At 37.5% G+C, this 16,791-nt stretch overlaps 1 protein-coding gene across 2 annotated transcripts in view; it reads right to left on the reverse strand.

Annotated features, from left to right (window-relative positions):
* The window catches only part of xpo4 (exportin 4), a 148,493-nt gene that overhangs the window by 52,180 nt on the left and 79,522 nt on the right, over positions 1-16,791 (reverse strand). For both annotated transcript variants that reach the window (XM_061926096.1, XM_061926097.2), the window contains one exon: positions 9,547-9,704. In XM_061926096.1, coding sequence (XP_061782080.1) covers positions 9,547-9,704 — 158 coding nt within the window. The remainder of the gene's footprint in view (positions 1-9,546; positions 9,705-16,791) is intronic.

A 16,791-nucleotide genomic window follows, 5' to 3' on the forward strand; every position in this document is an offset into this window, starting at 1 on the left:
ATACATCTAAAAAAGGCTTTTAAAAAAGAAGGGTGTGTGGGGGCGCAGGGTTGGGGGGGCGGGGTTTGGTGGTAGCGGGGGTGTATATTGCAGCCCGGAAGAGTTAGGGCTGCATGGGATTCTGGGTATTTGTTCTGTTGTGTTTATGTTGTGTTACGATGCGGATGTTCTCCCGAAATGTGTTTGTCATTCTTGTTTGGTGTGGGTTCACAGTGTGGCGCATATTTGTAACAGTGTTAAAGTTGTTTATACGGCCACCCTCAGTGTGACCTGTGTGGCTGTTGACCAAGTATGTCTTATAGTCACTTACGTGTGTGTGCAGAAGCCAAATACAACATGTGAATGCGCTGGCACGCTGTTTGTACAGGTGTAGGGGGCGCTAAAGGCAGTGACATCACGGCACGTCCTTAATATTGTTGATTGGGTGAAGACATTAGACAGAATAGTTGCCCTGAAATTCGGGAGTCTCCCGGAAAAATCGCGAGGGTTGGCAAGTATGACGCTGTCAAGCGTCATTCATATAAAACGTACTTTTCACATTAAGGTGCGGGCCGCAAAATAACGTCTCGCGGGCCGCGTGTCTGAGAGCCCTGTTTTAGAGGGTTTTGCAGATTGCAAATACAATTGGATATGTTTAATAGATGCAATGAAACACAATTAAGCATATAAAGTGAAATTGTCTCCTGCTACTTCATACCTGCCAACTTTCTAAATCAGAAAAACCTAGTAGCCAGGGTCCAAGGGCCGCAGGCCCCGGTAGGTCCAGGACAAAGTCTTGGTGGAGGGTTCAGGGCTTCGCCCCCCGACGCAAAATGATTATTAGCATTCAGACAGGTTAAAATGTTGCTAAAACCATCACTTTTCTATCAGTCACAGTGACTTTTCAAAACAAAAATATTACAGCAAAAATCATATGGGTTGATTGACATGTTTATTCTGTAAGCTAACTTCAATAGTTTGAAATTATTTTGACAGTTAATGCCAGTTATCCTGTCAACCTTTCACAAGACTTAATTGAAAGTATAAACAGTATAAACACTTTTTACAGTAAACAAATGGTAAAACAGTACTAAACAATTCCATTTAAAAAATAATTGGTGTCATTATTAACTTTCTGTCCAAGCTTGTATAATCTACTGCCTTGTTCAATATTCTGTGCCTAAAATTCACATTTCTATCACAATTATCATACTGTAAACATGGTAAGCTAACTTCATTCAAATTAATAGTCCTGTCAATAGCATGGAATTACAATTCAAATGTCGTTTTTTTGTAAGCCTTTCAAAAGAATTCAAAATATGAAAAATTAATGAAAATTAATTGAAGCCATCAGACACTTGAAAAGTGGCACATCACATCTCTAATGTAATCATTTGAACTTTTCAACAGAAATAGCACTGCAAAAATATTAAGGACATACTTCTGTATTTTGGAAGTTATGCTGTCAACATTTAACAAGATTTCTTCAACTTGGACTTGAAAGCATAAATAGTATAAACACTTTTAACAGTATGTCGTGCTGTGAAATACAGCCGACAGGATTGCGCACCAAACACGAAGCAAGGCCAAAGCGCATGCATATGGTGCAGGAGAACAAAGGACTTCTTTCATTTAAGGTTTGTGATAAACCATCAAACTCATTCGTTAAAAGGACTCTATAGTAATATAAAGCGAATTTTTCTGGACATTATCATGCAAGAAAAGTTTATTTTTGGGACCGCGATCACCGCGTAATGATTTTTAAAGGTTGCATTACAAACATTTAACTGTCCCATGTGATCAGCCAGTGCGATTGGAAGTCCATGCTCAATTATTGCCTCCGTAAATAAAACTTCGGCATTTATCACATCCAAAGAATCTGTTTGGGCGACGAAAAACGTTGAAAGTTTTCCACTTGTATCGCTAGCAACGGCATTAGACTTGTGTTTTTTTGTCCCAACGTGGTCTTTTACATCGCTAATTCCTCCGTGTCCGATCGAAAAATCTTGTCTGCACAAGGTGCAATTCGCGTAGTTTTCACCCTTTTTTTTTAAATTAATGAAAAACCGTATTTTTTATCACTGCAACCGTTGATGAAAACCGTACGAATTACGGGAAAACCGGAGTAGTTGGCAGGTATGCTACTTTAACTGCATCATGAACACGTCAGAGGTGAACATCTGGAAACATGAGCCAGTGGAACACAGCAGGCCTTGCTGATGTTTTGTCTTCTCCAGTATTTGCTGCATGGTCAGCTCAGACTCCACTAAAGATCTCCGTGTTGCGTTGCGGGGTCAAGTCCGGACGGGCGCCATTCAGACGAGGCCAGAGTGTGAGCGGAGCTGCTCAATCACTGCACGCAGGCCATCCCTCGCCGCGTGCTTTTCCGATGAGGCAATTGGAAAGGGGAAAAAAAAAAAAGGCTCCAAGAATAGGTGATTACAGACGTGTGTGGAGCGAGGGAGGGAGAATGTGGGGGTCCGGGAAGAGTGAGCTTCTGAAAAGACCCTCGCTCAAGCTACACCAGCGTTTCTCAAAGTGTGGGGCGCGTCCCACTAGTGGGGAATAGAGACATGACAGGTGGGGCGCGAGGAACGGGAGGAAATTTCACTTTAAATTTTTTTTTTAATTATAGATTTTTTTTTTTACTATGCTTTCATTTTCTATACACACTGTAAATCACTTTGTGATTCTGTCTGTGAAATCCGCTATATAAATAAATGGAAATTACCGGTACTTATTTTTACTGTAGGCTTTATATTTCTCGGTACGAGCGAAAGTTTGACAGACATAGCAACAGTAACTAATGGGGGCGGGGCTAAGCGGAACAAACTTTCGCGCGGATGGGTAGCAGGCTAATGTGTGGACCACAATTACACAAATATATACATTTGTGACTCGCACCTCAAAGGTCGTCGAGCCAGAGCCAGCGCCTGCAGAGAAACAAAAATGTGACGGGCACACACTGTGTCATTCACCGGGAAGCACTCGCGTCAAGGCAGCTCAGCCCCGAACTCAATGAGGTTTTAACAGATGTAAATTTGATCAAAACACGACCACTGAAAGCGCGACTGTTCTCTGCACTGTGTGAGGAAATGGGAGCTGATCATACAGCCGTGCTGTTTCACAGTGAAGCAAGGTGGCTCTCCCGGGGAAAAGTGCTGTCACTTGCCCTGTCTTGCCAAATGCATAGCTCCTCCTTTTTTTTTTTTTTGCAAAGATTGCAAAGTGGCACTTTTATTTTATTTATTATTGAACTTGATGCAAGTTATTTGATTTATTATTGAACTTGATGCAAGTTATAACACTTTTTTATTTATTTATTATTGAACTTGATGCAAGTTATAACACTTTTGTTTTATTTATTATTGAACTTGATGCAAGTTATAACACTTTTTTTGATTTATTATTGAAATTGATGCAAGTTATTTGATTTATTATTGAACTTGATGCAAGTTATAACACTTTTAATTGATTTATTATTGAACTTGATGCAAGTTATAACAATTTTTATTTATTTATTATTGAACGTGATGCAAGTTATAACACTTTTTTTGATTTATTATTGAACTTGATGCAAGTTATAACACTTTTTTTGATTTATTATTGAACTTGATGCAAGTTATAACACTTTTATTTGATTTATTATTGAACTTGATGCAAGTTATAACACTTTTTTTGATGTATTATTGAACGTGATGCAAGTTATAACACTTTTTTTGATTTATTATTGAACTTGATGCAAGTTATAACACTTTTGTTTTATTTATTATTGAACTTGATGGAAGTTATTTTATTTATTATTGAACTTGATGCAAGTTATACCACAGCTGCACAGTTATTTTATTTATTATAGAACTTGATGTTATTTTATGTTAGAGTTTGAATGTATACAACTTGATGTTCAATGAATTTGAAAATGTTAAAGCTTGGCATTAGCGCTCTGTTGGGGCAATGGGGGCAGGTGGGGCTTGAAAACTCCCCCTTGTCCAAAGTGGGGGATGACAAAAAAAGTTTGAGAACCACTGAGCTACACCAACGCAGATATTTTCAAAAAGGCCTCAAACATCTTCCCTGGCTGTCACCCACATCGGACGCTGGAAAAAACAACCACAGCTGAACAACGCCTCTGTTTATCAATGAAGTATATATTTATTAGGGCTGGAAAATTTTTTATTTTCAGATTAATTGTGATTCTTATTTGCAACGATTCTTAATCAATTAATAAAAAATTGTTGTATATTTTTAATCAGTCCTAGCAAATCATATTGCTGATGTAGATTTACTTTTAAGTGTTGGATACTTCTTTTGTTGCCTTATTAGGGCCCCGCATGGCCCATTGTAAAAGGAATCCCAACGGGATTCCTTTTACAATGGGACATAAGGACCTATTGTTTTTTTAAGGTTTTATTATTATTCCGCCGCCTCTTTGAGCACTAATTTGACCCACTTAACATGCTTCAAAACTCACCATATTTGACCCACACATCAGGACCTGCAAAAATGGTCTTTTAATAAAAAAACCGAACCCCAAAACTCAGAATTGCGCTCTAGCGCCCCCTGGAAAGAAAACTGCTTATAACTCCCAGTACGACTGTTGTAGAGACATGAAACAAAAACCTCTATGTAGGGCTCACTTAGCCCTACTTTTCATTAATTAATTTCCTCGGGCAAAAATCAACAGGAAGTTGGCAATTCCCCCTTCAAGACAAAAATGTGCCTCTTTGAGCTGTAATTTCACCCCCTTAACATGCTTCAAAACTCACCGAACTGAACACACACATCAGGACTAGCAGAAATTGCGATCTAATAAAAAAACCTAACCCCAAATTTAAAAATTGCGCTCTACAGCAATTTTTTAATAAAACGGAGAAAAAACTGCTCCTCCGAAGAAAAAAATGACAAAACTGCCTGTAACTCCCACTGGGAAGGTCGGAGAGACATGAAACAAAAACCTCAATGTAGGTCTCACTTAGACCTACATTTCATAGATTGACAACCCCCAGCAAAAATCAACAGGAAGTTTGCTATTCCCCCTTCTAAACAACATTTTTGTAAAAACCGGTCACCTTTCTTCAAACATTATCTCCTCTGAGCGTGTTTGTCCTTTCGGCTTCAAACTAACACAGGAGAGAGATTGAACCCTTCTTCTGATTAAAAGTTATCGAAAGAGTTTTGATACCGGCTCCGGTTTTGATTTTATGACCTTTCAAAGAACTGCTGCGCTGATGCTGCTGCGCTGCTGTTTTTTCAAGCTTGCTGCTTAAAAGCAGGAAGCACCAGCGTGCCCACACAATGCAGACAAGGTCGGTACACTAAACAAAAGTATTGGGACAATTCGGACTAAAAGTAGACAAAAGTATTGGGACACTTAGGACTACCACTGGCGAAAAAAAGTGGGACACATAGCACCAAAACTGGACCAAAGTATTGGGACACTTGGGACTACAACTTGACAAAAGTATTGGGACACTTATGACTACCACTGGACTAAAGTATTGGGACACTTACACTGGCCAAAAGTATTGGGACACTTACACTGGACAAAAGTATTGGGACACTTAGGACTACAACTGGACAAAAGTATTGGGACACTTAGGACTACCACTGGACAAAAGTATTGGGACACATACACTGGCCAAAAGTATTGGGACACTTAGGACTACCACTGGACAAAAGTATTGGGACACTTACACTGGCCAAAAGTATTGGGACACTTAGGACTACCACTGGACAAAAGTATTGGGGCACTTCGCACTAAAAGTACACTAAAGTATTGGGACACTTAGGACCACCACTGGACAAAAGTATTGGGACACTTACACTGGACAAAAGTATTGGGACACTTGGGACTAAAACTTGACAAAAGTATTGGGACACTTAGGACTAGCACCTGCCAAATACGCGGGCCCGACCAATGCTGCTTGCAGCTTTAATTTGTATTTGACTTGATTAAATGTTTGGGTCAAATTTGATCAAACAAAACAAATTTCCTTTTTAAGTAATATAAAAATATATCAGAGCTCTTTATCTATAATATGGAGCAGTGTTTTTCAACCTTTTTGGAGCCAAGGCACATTTTTTGCGTTGAAAAAATGTCGAGGCACACCACCACCAGAAGTCATTAAAAAACGAAACTCAGTTGACAGTAAAAAGTCGTTGTCGCAATTGTTGGATATGACTTTAAATCATAACCAAGCATGCATCACTATAGCTCTTGTCTCAAAGTAGGTGTACTGTCACCACCTGTCACATCACACCCTGACTTATTTGGACTTTTTTTGCTGTTTTGCTGTTTTCCTGTGTGTACTGTTTTAATTCTTGTCCCGCGCTCGTATTTTGGTGTCTTTTTCTCTTTTTTTGGTATTTTCCTGTAGCGGTTTCATGTCTTCCTTTGAGCGATATTTCCCGCATCTACTTTGTTTTAGCAATCAAGAATATTTCAGTTGTTTTTATCCTTCTTTGTGGGGACATTGTTGATTGTCATGTCATGTTCGGATGTACTTTGTGGTCGCCGTCTTTGCTCCACAGTAAGTCTTTGCTGTCGTCCAGCATTCTGTTTTTGTTTACTTTGTAGCCAGTTCAGTTTTAGTTTCGTTCCGCATAGTCTTCCCTAAACCTCAATGCCTTTTCTTAGGGGCACTCACCTTTTGTTTATTTTTGGTTTAAGCATTAGACACCTTTTTACCTGCACCCTGCCTCCCACAGTTTCTGACATCTACAAAGCAATTAGCTACCTGCTGCCACCTACTGATATGGAAGAGTATTACACGGTTACTCTGCCGAGCTCTAGACAGCACCGACACTCAACAACAACACATCATTTGCAGACTACAATTACTGCTTTGCAAAAAATATTTTCAACCCAAATAGGTAAAATTACACAATCTTCCACGGCACACCAGACTGTATCTTGAAAAACACTGATATGGAGGAATGTAGTTAAACATATTACTGGCACCCAATGTTATTCAAAAAGTATTGATTTTTGAATCGAGAGTCGATTCTGAATCGAATCGTTACCCCCAATAATTGAATTGAATCGTGCCGCCTCTTGCAAGTTTTGTGGATTCTGTGTAACATGTTTATGTGTGCTTATGGCTATCAACTTTTCCATCAAAGAGTTTATTTTCATACAAAAGGCGCACCGGAATATAAGGCGCATTTTCTACATTTAAAACACTCCCCAAGAGCAAAGTCTGAAAACAAAATGTTTTTTTTTTTTTTTAATAAAGTATCTATCTAAGTGCGGTATCTACAGTATCTATCTATGTACTGTATTTATATGTAACTAATCATCTATATATGTACTGTATCTATATCTATCTATCTATCTATCTATCCATGTACTGTATCTACATTTATCTATCCATGTACTGTATTTATATGTATCTAATCATCTATATATGTTCTGTATCTATCTGTATCTAATCATCTATATATGTACTGTATCTACAGCAGGGGTGCTCACACTTTTTCTGCAGGCGAGCTACTTTTCAATTGATCAAGTCGTGGGGATCTACCTCATTCATATATATAATTTATATTTACTTATTTATGAAATATATGTTTTTGTTAACAAGTTAAAGGTGTTTGATGATAATACAAGAATGTTTAACACATATAGCTAATATTGTTAACAAGTTAAAGGTGTTTAAAGATAATACAAGCATGTTTAACACATTAGTTAATATTGTTAATAAGTTAAAGGTGGTTAAAGATAATACAAGCATTAACAATATAGTTAATATTGTTAATAAGTTAAAGATGTTTAGTGATAATGCAAGCATGTTTAACACATATAGTTAATATTGTTAATAAATTAAAGGTGTTTAATGATAATACAAGAATGTTTAACACATAGTTAATATTGTTAACAAGTTAAAGGTGTTTAAAGATAATACAAGCATGTTTAACACTTATAGTAAATATTGTTAACAAGTTAAAGGTGTTTAAAGATAATACAAGCATGTTTAACACATATAGTTAATATTGTTAATAAGTTAAAGGTGGTTAAAGATAATACAAGCATGTTTAACACATATAGTTAATATTGTTAATAAGTTAAAGGTGGTTAAAGATAATACAAGCATGTTTAACACATATAGTTAATATTGTTAATAAGTTAAAGGTGTTTAAAGATAATACAAGCATGTTTAACACATATAGTTAATATTGTTAATAAATTAAAGGTGGTTAAAGATAATACAAGCATGTTTAACACATATAGTTAATATTGTTAATAAGTTAAAAGTGTTTCGAGATAATACAAGCATGTTTAACACATATAGTTAATATTGTTAATAAGTTAAAAGTGTTTAAAGATAATACAAGCATGTTTAACACATATAGTTAATATTGTTAATAAGTTAAAGGTGGTTAAAGATAATACAAGCATGTTTAACACATATAGTTAATATTGTTAATAAGTTAAAAGTGTTTAAAGATAATACAAGCATGTTTAACACATATAGATTCCTTTCTTTCATGAAGACAAGAATATAAGTTGGTGTATTACCTGATTGTGATGACTTGCATTGATTGGAATCAGACAGTGGTGATGATAACGTCCGCATTTTCGAATGGAGGAGAAAAAAAGTCCTCCTTTCTGTCCAATACCACATGAAAGTGGTTGGTTTTTGGCATCTTATTTGTCCAGCTTCCGTACTCCTTTGTATACACTTTACAAGAAATACATTGTCGGCAAACTCCGTAGCTTGCTAGCTTGTGCACGCCAGCTTTCTGAGACTCTTATTTTGGTAGCGCAGGCAGGATGAAGAAGCGCTTTTATTGTGCGACCGTGCAGTCGGTCTTTGGAGTTTTGACGACAGGTACGGCGCCAGAGTCTGTTGAAATAAAGTGTTTCTCGCCTTCCAGTCGGTCATTTTAATGAGCTGGCAGCAGCCAGCGTCATCTCAGAAGACCCTCGGGTGCCGTGAATGTCAATCAAGTGACGAAAGTGACGTCATAGTGAAGATTTATGATCGCTCATTTTTAGGACTATTTTTTTAATGGCTGGCTGGTGATCGACTGACACACCCTCCGAGATCGACCGGTAGATCGCGATCGACGTAATGAGCACCCCTGATCTACAGTATATCTATCTATCTATCTATCGAATGTTGCCCAAAGATTCACAGTCCTAATATTTACGTGCAAAAACCTTCATTTTTTTGTAAACCGGCGCAATAAACGCACATCCAGTGCAACATTCGTGAGTAAATATTTACCTTTTTTTTTGCGACTATAAGGCGCACTTAAAATCCTTTCATTCACCCAAAAAAGGACAGTGCGCCTTATAACCCGCTGCGCCTTTTATACGGCTTGAATCTGGTTGTGCTTACCGACGAGAGCTTTCTTAAACTTCACTCTGGCCTGATAAAAAGTGGAATTAAGATTGACTCATTCATGCAAATTGGAATCTCGGCAACAAAATAAGTCCCACAACAGTTCATAGACCTGAAATCGCCTGTTTAACAGTTGAAATATTCTACAAGGGTGACAGTTTGACCCTGGAACAGATGATTCCCACTCTGTGGGAGAGGGTGTGTGTGACTGTGGACTGACCCGTTGATCATGCTGAGCAGGCCCTCCACCAGGTGGGCCAGGTAGGAGATCTGGGCGCTCTCGTCTGGGAAGACGGGCCCGTGCATGGAGGCCAGCTGGGCCAGGCACTGCAGGGAGTCCTGGGCCATGTCCGAGTCTTCGCGGATCTTCCTGTGGACCTGAGAGTCACCAGAGCAGACTTTAGAAGAGGGGCCACACTCAGTTGTCTGTGCAAATTCCAACAGTTTGTAAGAAAAAAACTAGACTAACTTCTGTTGTCACATGATATCACACACAAGTAAATACGCTGCAGGACTGCTTGTATCACACACAAGTAAACAATGCACGATTGCTTGTATCACACATGATATCACACAATTAAATACGCTGCAGGACTGCTTGTATCACACATTATATCACACACAAGTAAACAATGCAGGATTGCTTGTATCACACATGATATCACACACAAGTAAACAATACAGGATTGCTTGTATCACACATGATATCACCGACAAGTAAACACGCTGCAGGACTGCTTGTATCACACATGATATCACACACAAGTAAACAATGCAGGATTGCTTGTATCACACATGATATCACACAATTAAACACGCTGCAGCACTGCTTGTATCACACATGATATCACACACAAGTAAACAATGCAGGATTGCTTGTATAACACATGATATCACACAATTAAACACGCTGCAGGACTGCTTGTATCACACATATCTCCGACAAGTAAACACGCTGCAGGATTGCTTATATCACACATGATATCACACAAAAGTAAACAATGCAGGATTGCTTGTATCACACATGATATCACACAATTAAACACGCTGCAGGACTGCTTATATCACACATGATATCACACACAAGTAAACAATGCAGGATTGCTTGTATCACACATGATATCACACATAAGTAAACAATGCAGGATTGCTTGTATCACACACAATAAACAGGCTGCAGGATTGCTGGTATCGCACATGATATCACACACAAGTAAACAATGCAGGATTGCTTGTATCACACATGATATCACACACGATAAACAGGCTGCAGGATTGCTTGTATCACACATGATATCACACACAAGTAAACAATGCAGGATTGCTTGTATCACACACACAATAAACAGGCTGCAGGATTGCTGGTATCGCACATGATATCACACACAAGTAAACAATGCAGGATTGCTTGTATCACACATGATGTCACACACAAGTAAACAATGCAGGCTTGCTTGTATCACACATAAGTAAACAATGCAGGATTGCTTGTATCACACACAATAAACAGGCTGCAGGATTGCTTGTATCGCACATGATATCACACATTTGACATGCAAGCCCATATGCAGTAATCCCATACTTGTTTTTATGCTGATATCGGATCAGGACTCGGAGTGTGAATCTTTGGGCATCTAACAATTGATCTGATTCTAAATCCTGGGGTAATGATTCGATTCAGAATGTGGATTCAAACAGTATCATTTGATATAATAGTTATAATGAAACTTTTCAAAACATGTTACAGGTTAGAAAAGATCCTTCTGCTTGCATGGAGATGACCCAAAAATGTATTTTTAAATATGTAGTCTTGTCTTATTTTTTCTTTTAATTTTTTAAAATGATGAATCGATTTAGAATCGGTATGAATTAGAATCGTGATTCGAATGTGGATTTCATTTTTTGGAGCACCTCCAATGAAGGTGATGTAAGATTGCATTACTAATTACTGTTTCCTGTTTTTAAAATGTTGAAGGATCAAGGTTTCCCTTCTTTGCAGGAAGTAGAGTTGATCTTCTTGCAAAAATGGCATATTTGCCCGTGCCTTTCACACAGAATCCACTAAAACGATGCAATATAGCCACTAAAACGATACTGTTGGTGCCTGAATGTTTGAGGTGAGTGTCAGGTGTTCACCCTTCCACACAGGTCCCAGAAGCTGGAAAATTGCCAGGCTGTCTTTCATACTTTTCATTTTGCATTTCCTTTGGAAATCAAGGTCCCAGAGTCTGGAGGAAGACAGGAGAGGCACAGGATCCACGTTGCCTGAAGTCTAGTGTAAAGTTTCCACCATCAGTGATGGTTTGGGGTGCCATGTCATCTGCTGGTGTCGGTCCACTCTGTTTCCTGAGATCCAGGGTCAACGCAGCCGTCTACCAGCAAGTTTTAGAGCACTTCATGCTTCCTGCTGCTGACCTGCTCTATGGAGATGGAGATTTCAAGTTCCAACAGGACTTGGCGCCTGCACACAGCGCAAAATCTACCCGTGCCTGGTTTACGGACCATGGTATTTCTGTTCGAAATTGGCCCGCCAACTCCCCTGACCATAACCCCTTTAGAAAATCTGTGGGGTATTGTGAAAAGGAAGATGCAGAATGCCAGACCCAAAAACGCAGAAGAGTTGAAGGCCACTATCAGAGCAACCTGGGCTCTCATAACACCTGAGCAGTGCCAGAAACTCATCGACTCCATGCCACGCCGCATTAACGCAGTAATTGAGGCAAAAGGAGCTCCAACCAAGTATTGAGTATTGTACATGCTCATATTTTTCATTTTCATACTTTTCAGTTGGCCAACATATCTAAAAATCTCTTTTTTGTATTAGCCTTAAGTAATATTCTAATTTTGTGACACACGGAATTTTGGATTTTCATTTGTTGCCACTTCAAATCATCAAAATTAAATGAAATAAACATTTGAATGCATCAGTCTGTGTGCAATGAATAAATATAATGTACAAGTTACACCTTTTGAATGCAATTACTGAAATAAATCAAGTTTTTCAAAATATTCTAATTTACTGGCTTTTACCTGTATACCGGCCAAAAATGAGGTACACCTACAGTAAATCACGACTGTAAGCCGCTATTATTTTCCTACGCTTTGAACCTTGCGGCTTATAAAACGGTGCAAATAGTTTTCATTAAACACATCCAAATACACTGAAAAGGTGTGTTGTTGTTATGTGCTATGGCGCCATCTTTTGGACGGGTTCGCTCACTGCTACCGGGTGAATGCCTACAAGTGTCCTGCTGTTTAAAGCTTTAAAAAAACGGAAGTAGATCCTAATCGTCCATAGCGTTTCTACTCTTATAGATTCTTCTTTCGTCACTCCAAACGACGTTTGTAAGTTTTACAATATGACTAAAACAATTTTTGCTTACTGAACCGTCCCATGTGTGATGTCTGTAGGAGTGTTTTCACGCATATTTGAATGCGCTATGGTAATGTAGTCAAGCTGGCGTCGTTAGCATGAGCTTATATGCTAACACATTTATGAGTCTTATTACCGTATTTTCCGCACTATAAGGCGCACCTAAAAACCACAAATTTTCTCAAAAGCTGACAGTGCGCCTTATAACCCGGTGCGCTTTATATATGGATAAATATTAAGATTCATTTTCATAAAGTCTCGCAACTTCGGTAAACAGCCGCCATCTTTTTTCCCGGTAGAACAGGAAGCGCTTCTTCTTCTACGCAAGCAACCGCCAAGGTAAGCACCCGCCCCCATAGAACAGGAAGCGCTTCTTCTTCTACTGTAAGCAACCACCCGCCCGCGTAGAAGAAGAAAAAGCGCGCGGATATCACCGTACGTTTCATTTCCTTTGTGTGTTTACATCTGTAAAGACCACAAAATGGCTCCTACTAAGCGTCAGGGATCCGGTTCATGAAAAGACGCAATCTCTCCATCCGCACACGGATTACTATTTCACAGCAACTGATATTCCCGTGAACCGCACTGTGGATACAACGGGAGCACGTACGGTGAATATTCGCACCACAGGGAATGAGAAGTCATCCTTCACTGTGGTTCTAGCTTGCCATGCTAATGGCCAGAAACTTCCACCCATGGTGATATTCAAAAGGAAGACCTTGCCAAAAGAGACCTTTCCAGCCGGCGTCATCATAAAAGCTAACTCGAAGGGATGGATGAAGAAAAGATGAGCGAGTGGTTAAGGTAAGTTTAAGTTTACGCGAAGAGGCCGGGTGGCTTTTTTCACGCAGCTCCGTCCATGTTGATATACGTATGTTTGTGATTGCACATTTGCGTACATTTTGGGAGTGAACAGAGTTGTTAGAACGCTGGTTTTTAATATATTATTAAAGTTTGACTTACCTATCTGACTGTTTTTTTGACATTACTTTAGCGCAGTTAGATGCGGCTTACAACACGGGGCGGCTTATAGGTGGACAAAGTTTTGAAATATGCCGTTCATTGAAGGCGCGGCTTATAACCCAGGGCGGCTTATGGTGCGGAAAATACGGTAACTTACAATGGCATTCTTTTTGTATTGTTTCAGTTTGACAAATTCCTCAGTAAATTCACCGAAACGTCACTTGGCGTTATTGAGTCTGTTTAGCTCATGGTAGAGGTAGCTAAACAGGTGTGGAGAGTGTTCTACCCATCATGCACTAATGGATTTAAATAGGTGTAGTTTGACTTTTTTTTTTTATGGTGTTCGAATGTTTTTATAATATCCACAATATTCAGTGAGCAGGTTGTTACGTGTGACCATGTGTGTTGACCTTTATGTTAGTTGCATTATTTTTTTTGCACCATGACTAGGGAAGGTTGTTTGGATTGTGTCATATAAGTAAATGCTGTGCCCTCATTTCAAAGTGCCTTCAAGGGTTGTGTGAACTGATTTACTCAGATAGCAGCAAATACGTAGCATTCAGAGACTGCCTGATATTAAAAATGATTTGAAGGCTGTTGGACTCCTTGACAAGCCCTGCTTTAGAGCACAGCTCCCTGAAACTAAACCTGCAGAAAATAATTGTTCTCAGGTTTCTCTGTTTACATTTTCACACACTGCACTATTTTCTTACACTTTGTGAAACATTTCTTACTTATTTTACTTTAAGATCTTATTGTTAAATGTTCAATGTGATTTTAATATGTTGTTGACATTGTTTGAGTGTTTTCCATGCTTGTGTTGACATTTCCTTTCTGGGCATTATAATCAGAGGAAATGTAAATTTTAAATAATTTATATAAAATATATTATTCTCCTGCTCCTAATTTCCCTAGTTCATAAAATTGTTTAATAATTATGGATATAATCATATTTACAATAATTACTGCATAACACAAAATAATTTCCACAGTTAAATAATAATATCAGGGCAAATTAATGTTACACAGCCGTTATTTCCTGGCACTAAACCTGCAGAAAATAGTTCTTCTCAGCTTTCTCTCTTTTTAGATTTTGACACTTTGCACTATTTTATTACACTTTATGAAGCATTTCTTACATATTCCTTAGTTTTAAGAGCTCAATGTGATTTTAAAATGTTGTTGACATTGAGTGTTTTCCTTATTTGTGTTGACATTTCCTTTCTGGGCATTATAATCAGAGGAAATGTAAATTTTAAATAAAATATAATATTTTCCTGCTTCTAATTTCCCTAAGTCATAAAAAATGTCAATAATTATGGATATAATCATATTTACAATAATTACTGCATAACAAAACATATTTTCCATAGTTAAATAAGAACAACAGGGCAAGTTAATGTTACACAGCCGTTATTTCCTGGCACTAAATCTGCAGAAAATAGTTCTTCTCAGCTTTCTCTATGTTTACATTTTCACACTTTGCACTATTTTATTACACTTTATGAAGAATTTCTTACATATTCCTTATTGTTAAGTGTTCAATGTGATTTTAAAATGTTGTTTACATTGAGTGTTTTCCTTACTTGTGTTGACATTTCCTTTCTGGGCATTATAATCAGAGGAAAGTAACTTTTTATATAAAATATATTATTCTCCTACTCCTAATTTCCCTAGCTCATAAAATTGTTTAATAATTATGGATATAATCATATTTACAATAATTACTGCATAACAAAAAATCATTTCCATAGTTAAATAATAATAACAGGGCAAATTAATGTTACACAGCCGTTATGTTCTGGCACTAAACCTGCAGAAAATAGTTCTTCTCAGCTTTCTCTCTGTTTACATTTTGACACTTTGCACTATTTTATTACACTTTATGAAGCATTTCTTACATATTCCTTATTTTTAAGAGCTCAATGTGATTTTAAAATGTTGTTTACATTGAGTGTTTTCCTTACTTGTGTTGACATTTCCTTTCTGGGCATTATAATCAGAGGAAATGTAAATTTAAAAAAAAAACATTATTTTCCTGCTTCTAATTTCCTTAGGTCATAAAAAATGTCAATAATTATGGATATAATCATATTTACAATAATTACTGCATAACAAAACATCTTTTCCATAGTTAAATGGGCGGTATAGCTCGGTTGGTAGAGCGGCCGTGCCAGCAACTTGAGGGTTGCAGGTTCGATCCCCGCTTCCGCCATCCTAGTTACTGCCGTTGTGTCCTTGGGCAAGACACTTTACCCACCTGCTCCCAGTGCCACCCACACTGGTTTAAAAATGTAACTTAGATATTGGGTTTCACTATGTAAAGCGCTTTGAGTCACTTGAGAAAAAGCGCTATATAAATGTAATTCACTTCACTTCACACTAAATAAGAACAACAGGGCAAGTTAATGTTACACAGCCGTTATTTCCTGGCACTAAACCTGCAGAAAATAGTTCTTCTCAGCTTTCTCTATGTTTACGTTTTCACACTTTGCACTATTTTATTACACTTTATGAAGAATTTCTTACATATTCTTTATTTTTGCACCTTCATTTTAAGATCTTATTGTTAAATGTTCAATGTGATTTTAATATTTTGTTGACATTGAGTGTTTTCCATGCTTGTGTTGACATTTCCTTTCTGGGCATTATAATCAGAGGAAATGTAAATTTTAAATAATTTATATAAATTTATATAAAATATATTATTCTCCTGCTCCTTATTTCCCTAGTTCATAAAATTGTTTAATAATTATGGATATAATCATATTTACAATAATTACTGCATAACAAAAAATCATTCCCATAGTTAAATAATAATAACAGGGCAAATTAATGTTACACAGCCGTTATGTTCTGGCACTAAACCTGCAGAAAATAGTTCTTCTCAGCTTTCTCTCTTTTTAGATTTTGACACTTTGCACTATTTTATTACACTTTATGAAACATTTCTTACATATTCCTTATTTTTAAGAGCTTATTGTTAAGTGTTCAATGTGATTTTAAAATGTTGTTGACATTGAGTGTTTTCCTTACTTGTGTTGACATTTCCTTTCTGGGCATTATAATCAGAGGAAATGTAAATTTTAAATAAAATATATTATTTTCCTGCTTCTAATTTCCCTAGGT

The sequence above is a fragment of the Nerophis lumbriciformis genome, linkage group LG31 (assembly GCF_033978685.3).
Source record: "Nerophis lumbriciformis linkage group LG31, RoL_Nlum_v2.1, whole genome shotgun sequence".
Lineage (NCBI taxonomy): Eukaryota > Metazoa > Chordata > Actinopteri > Syngnathiformes > Syngnathidae > Nerophis > Nerophis lumbriciformis.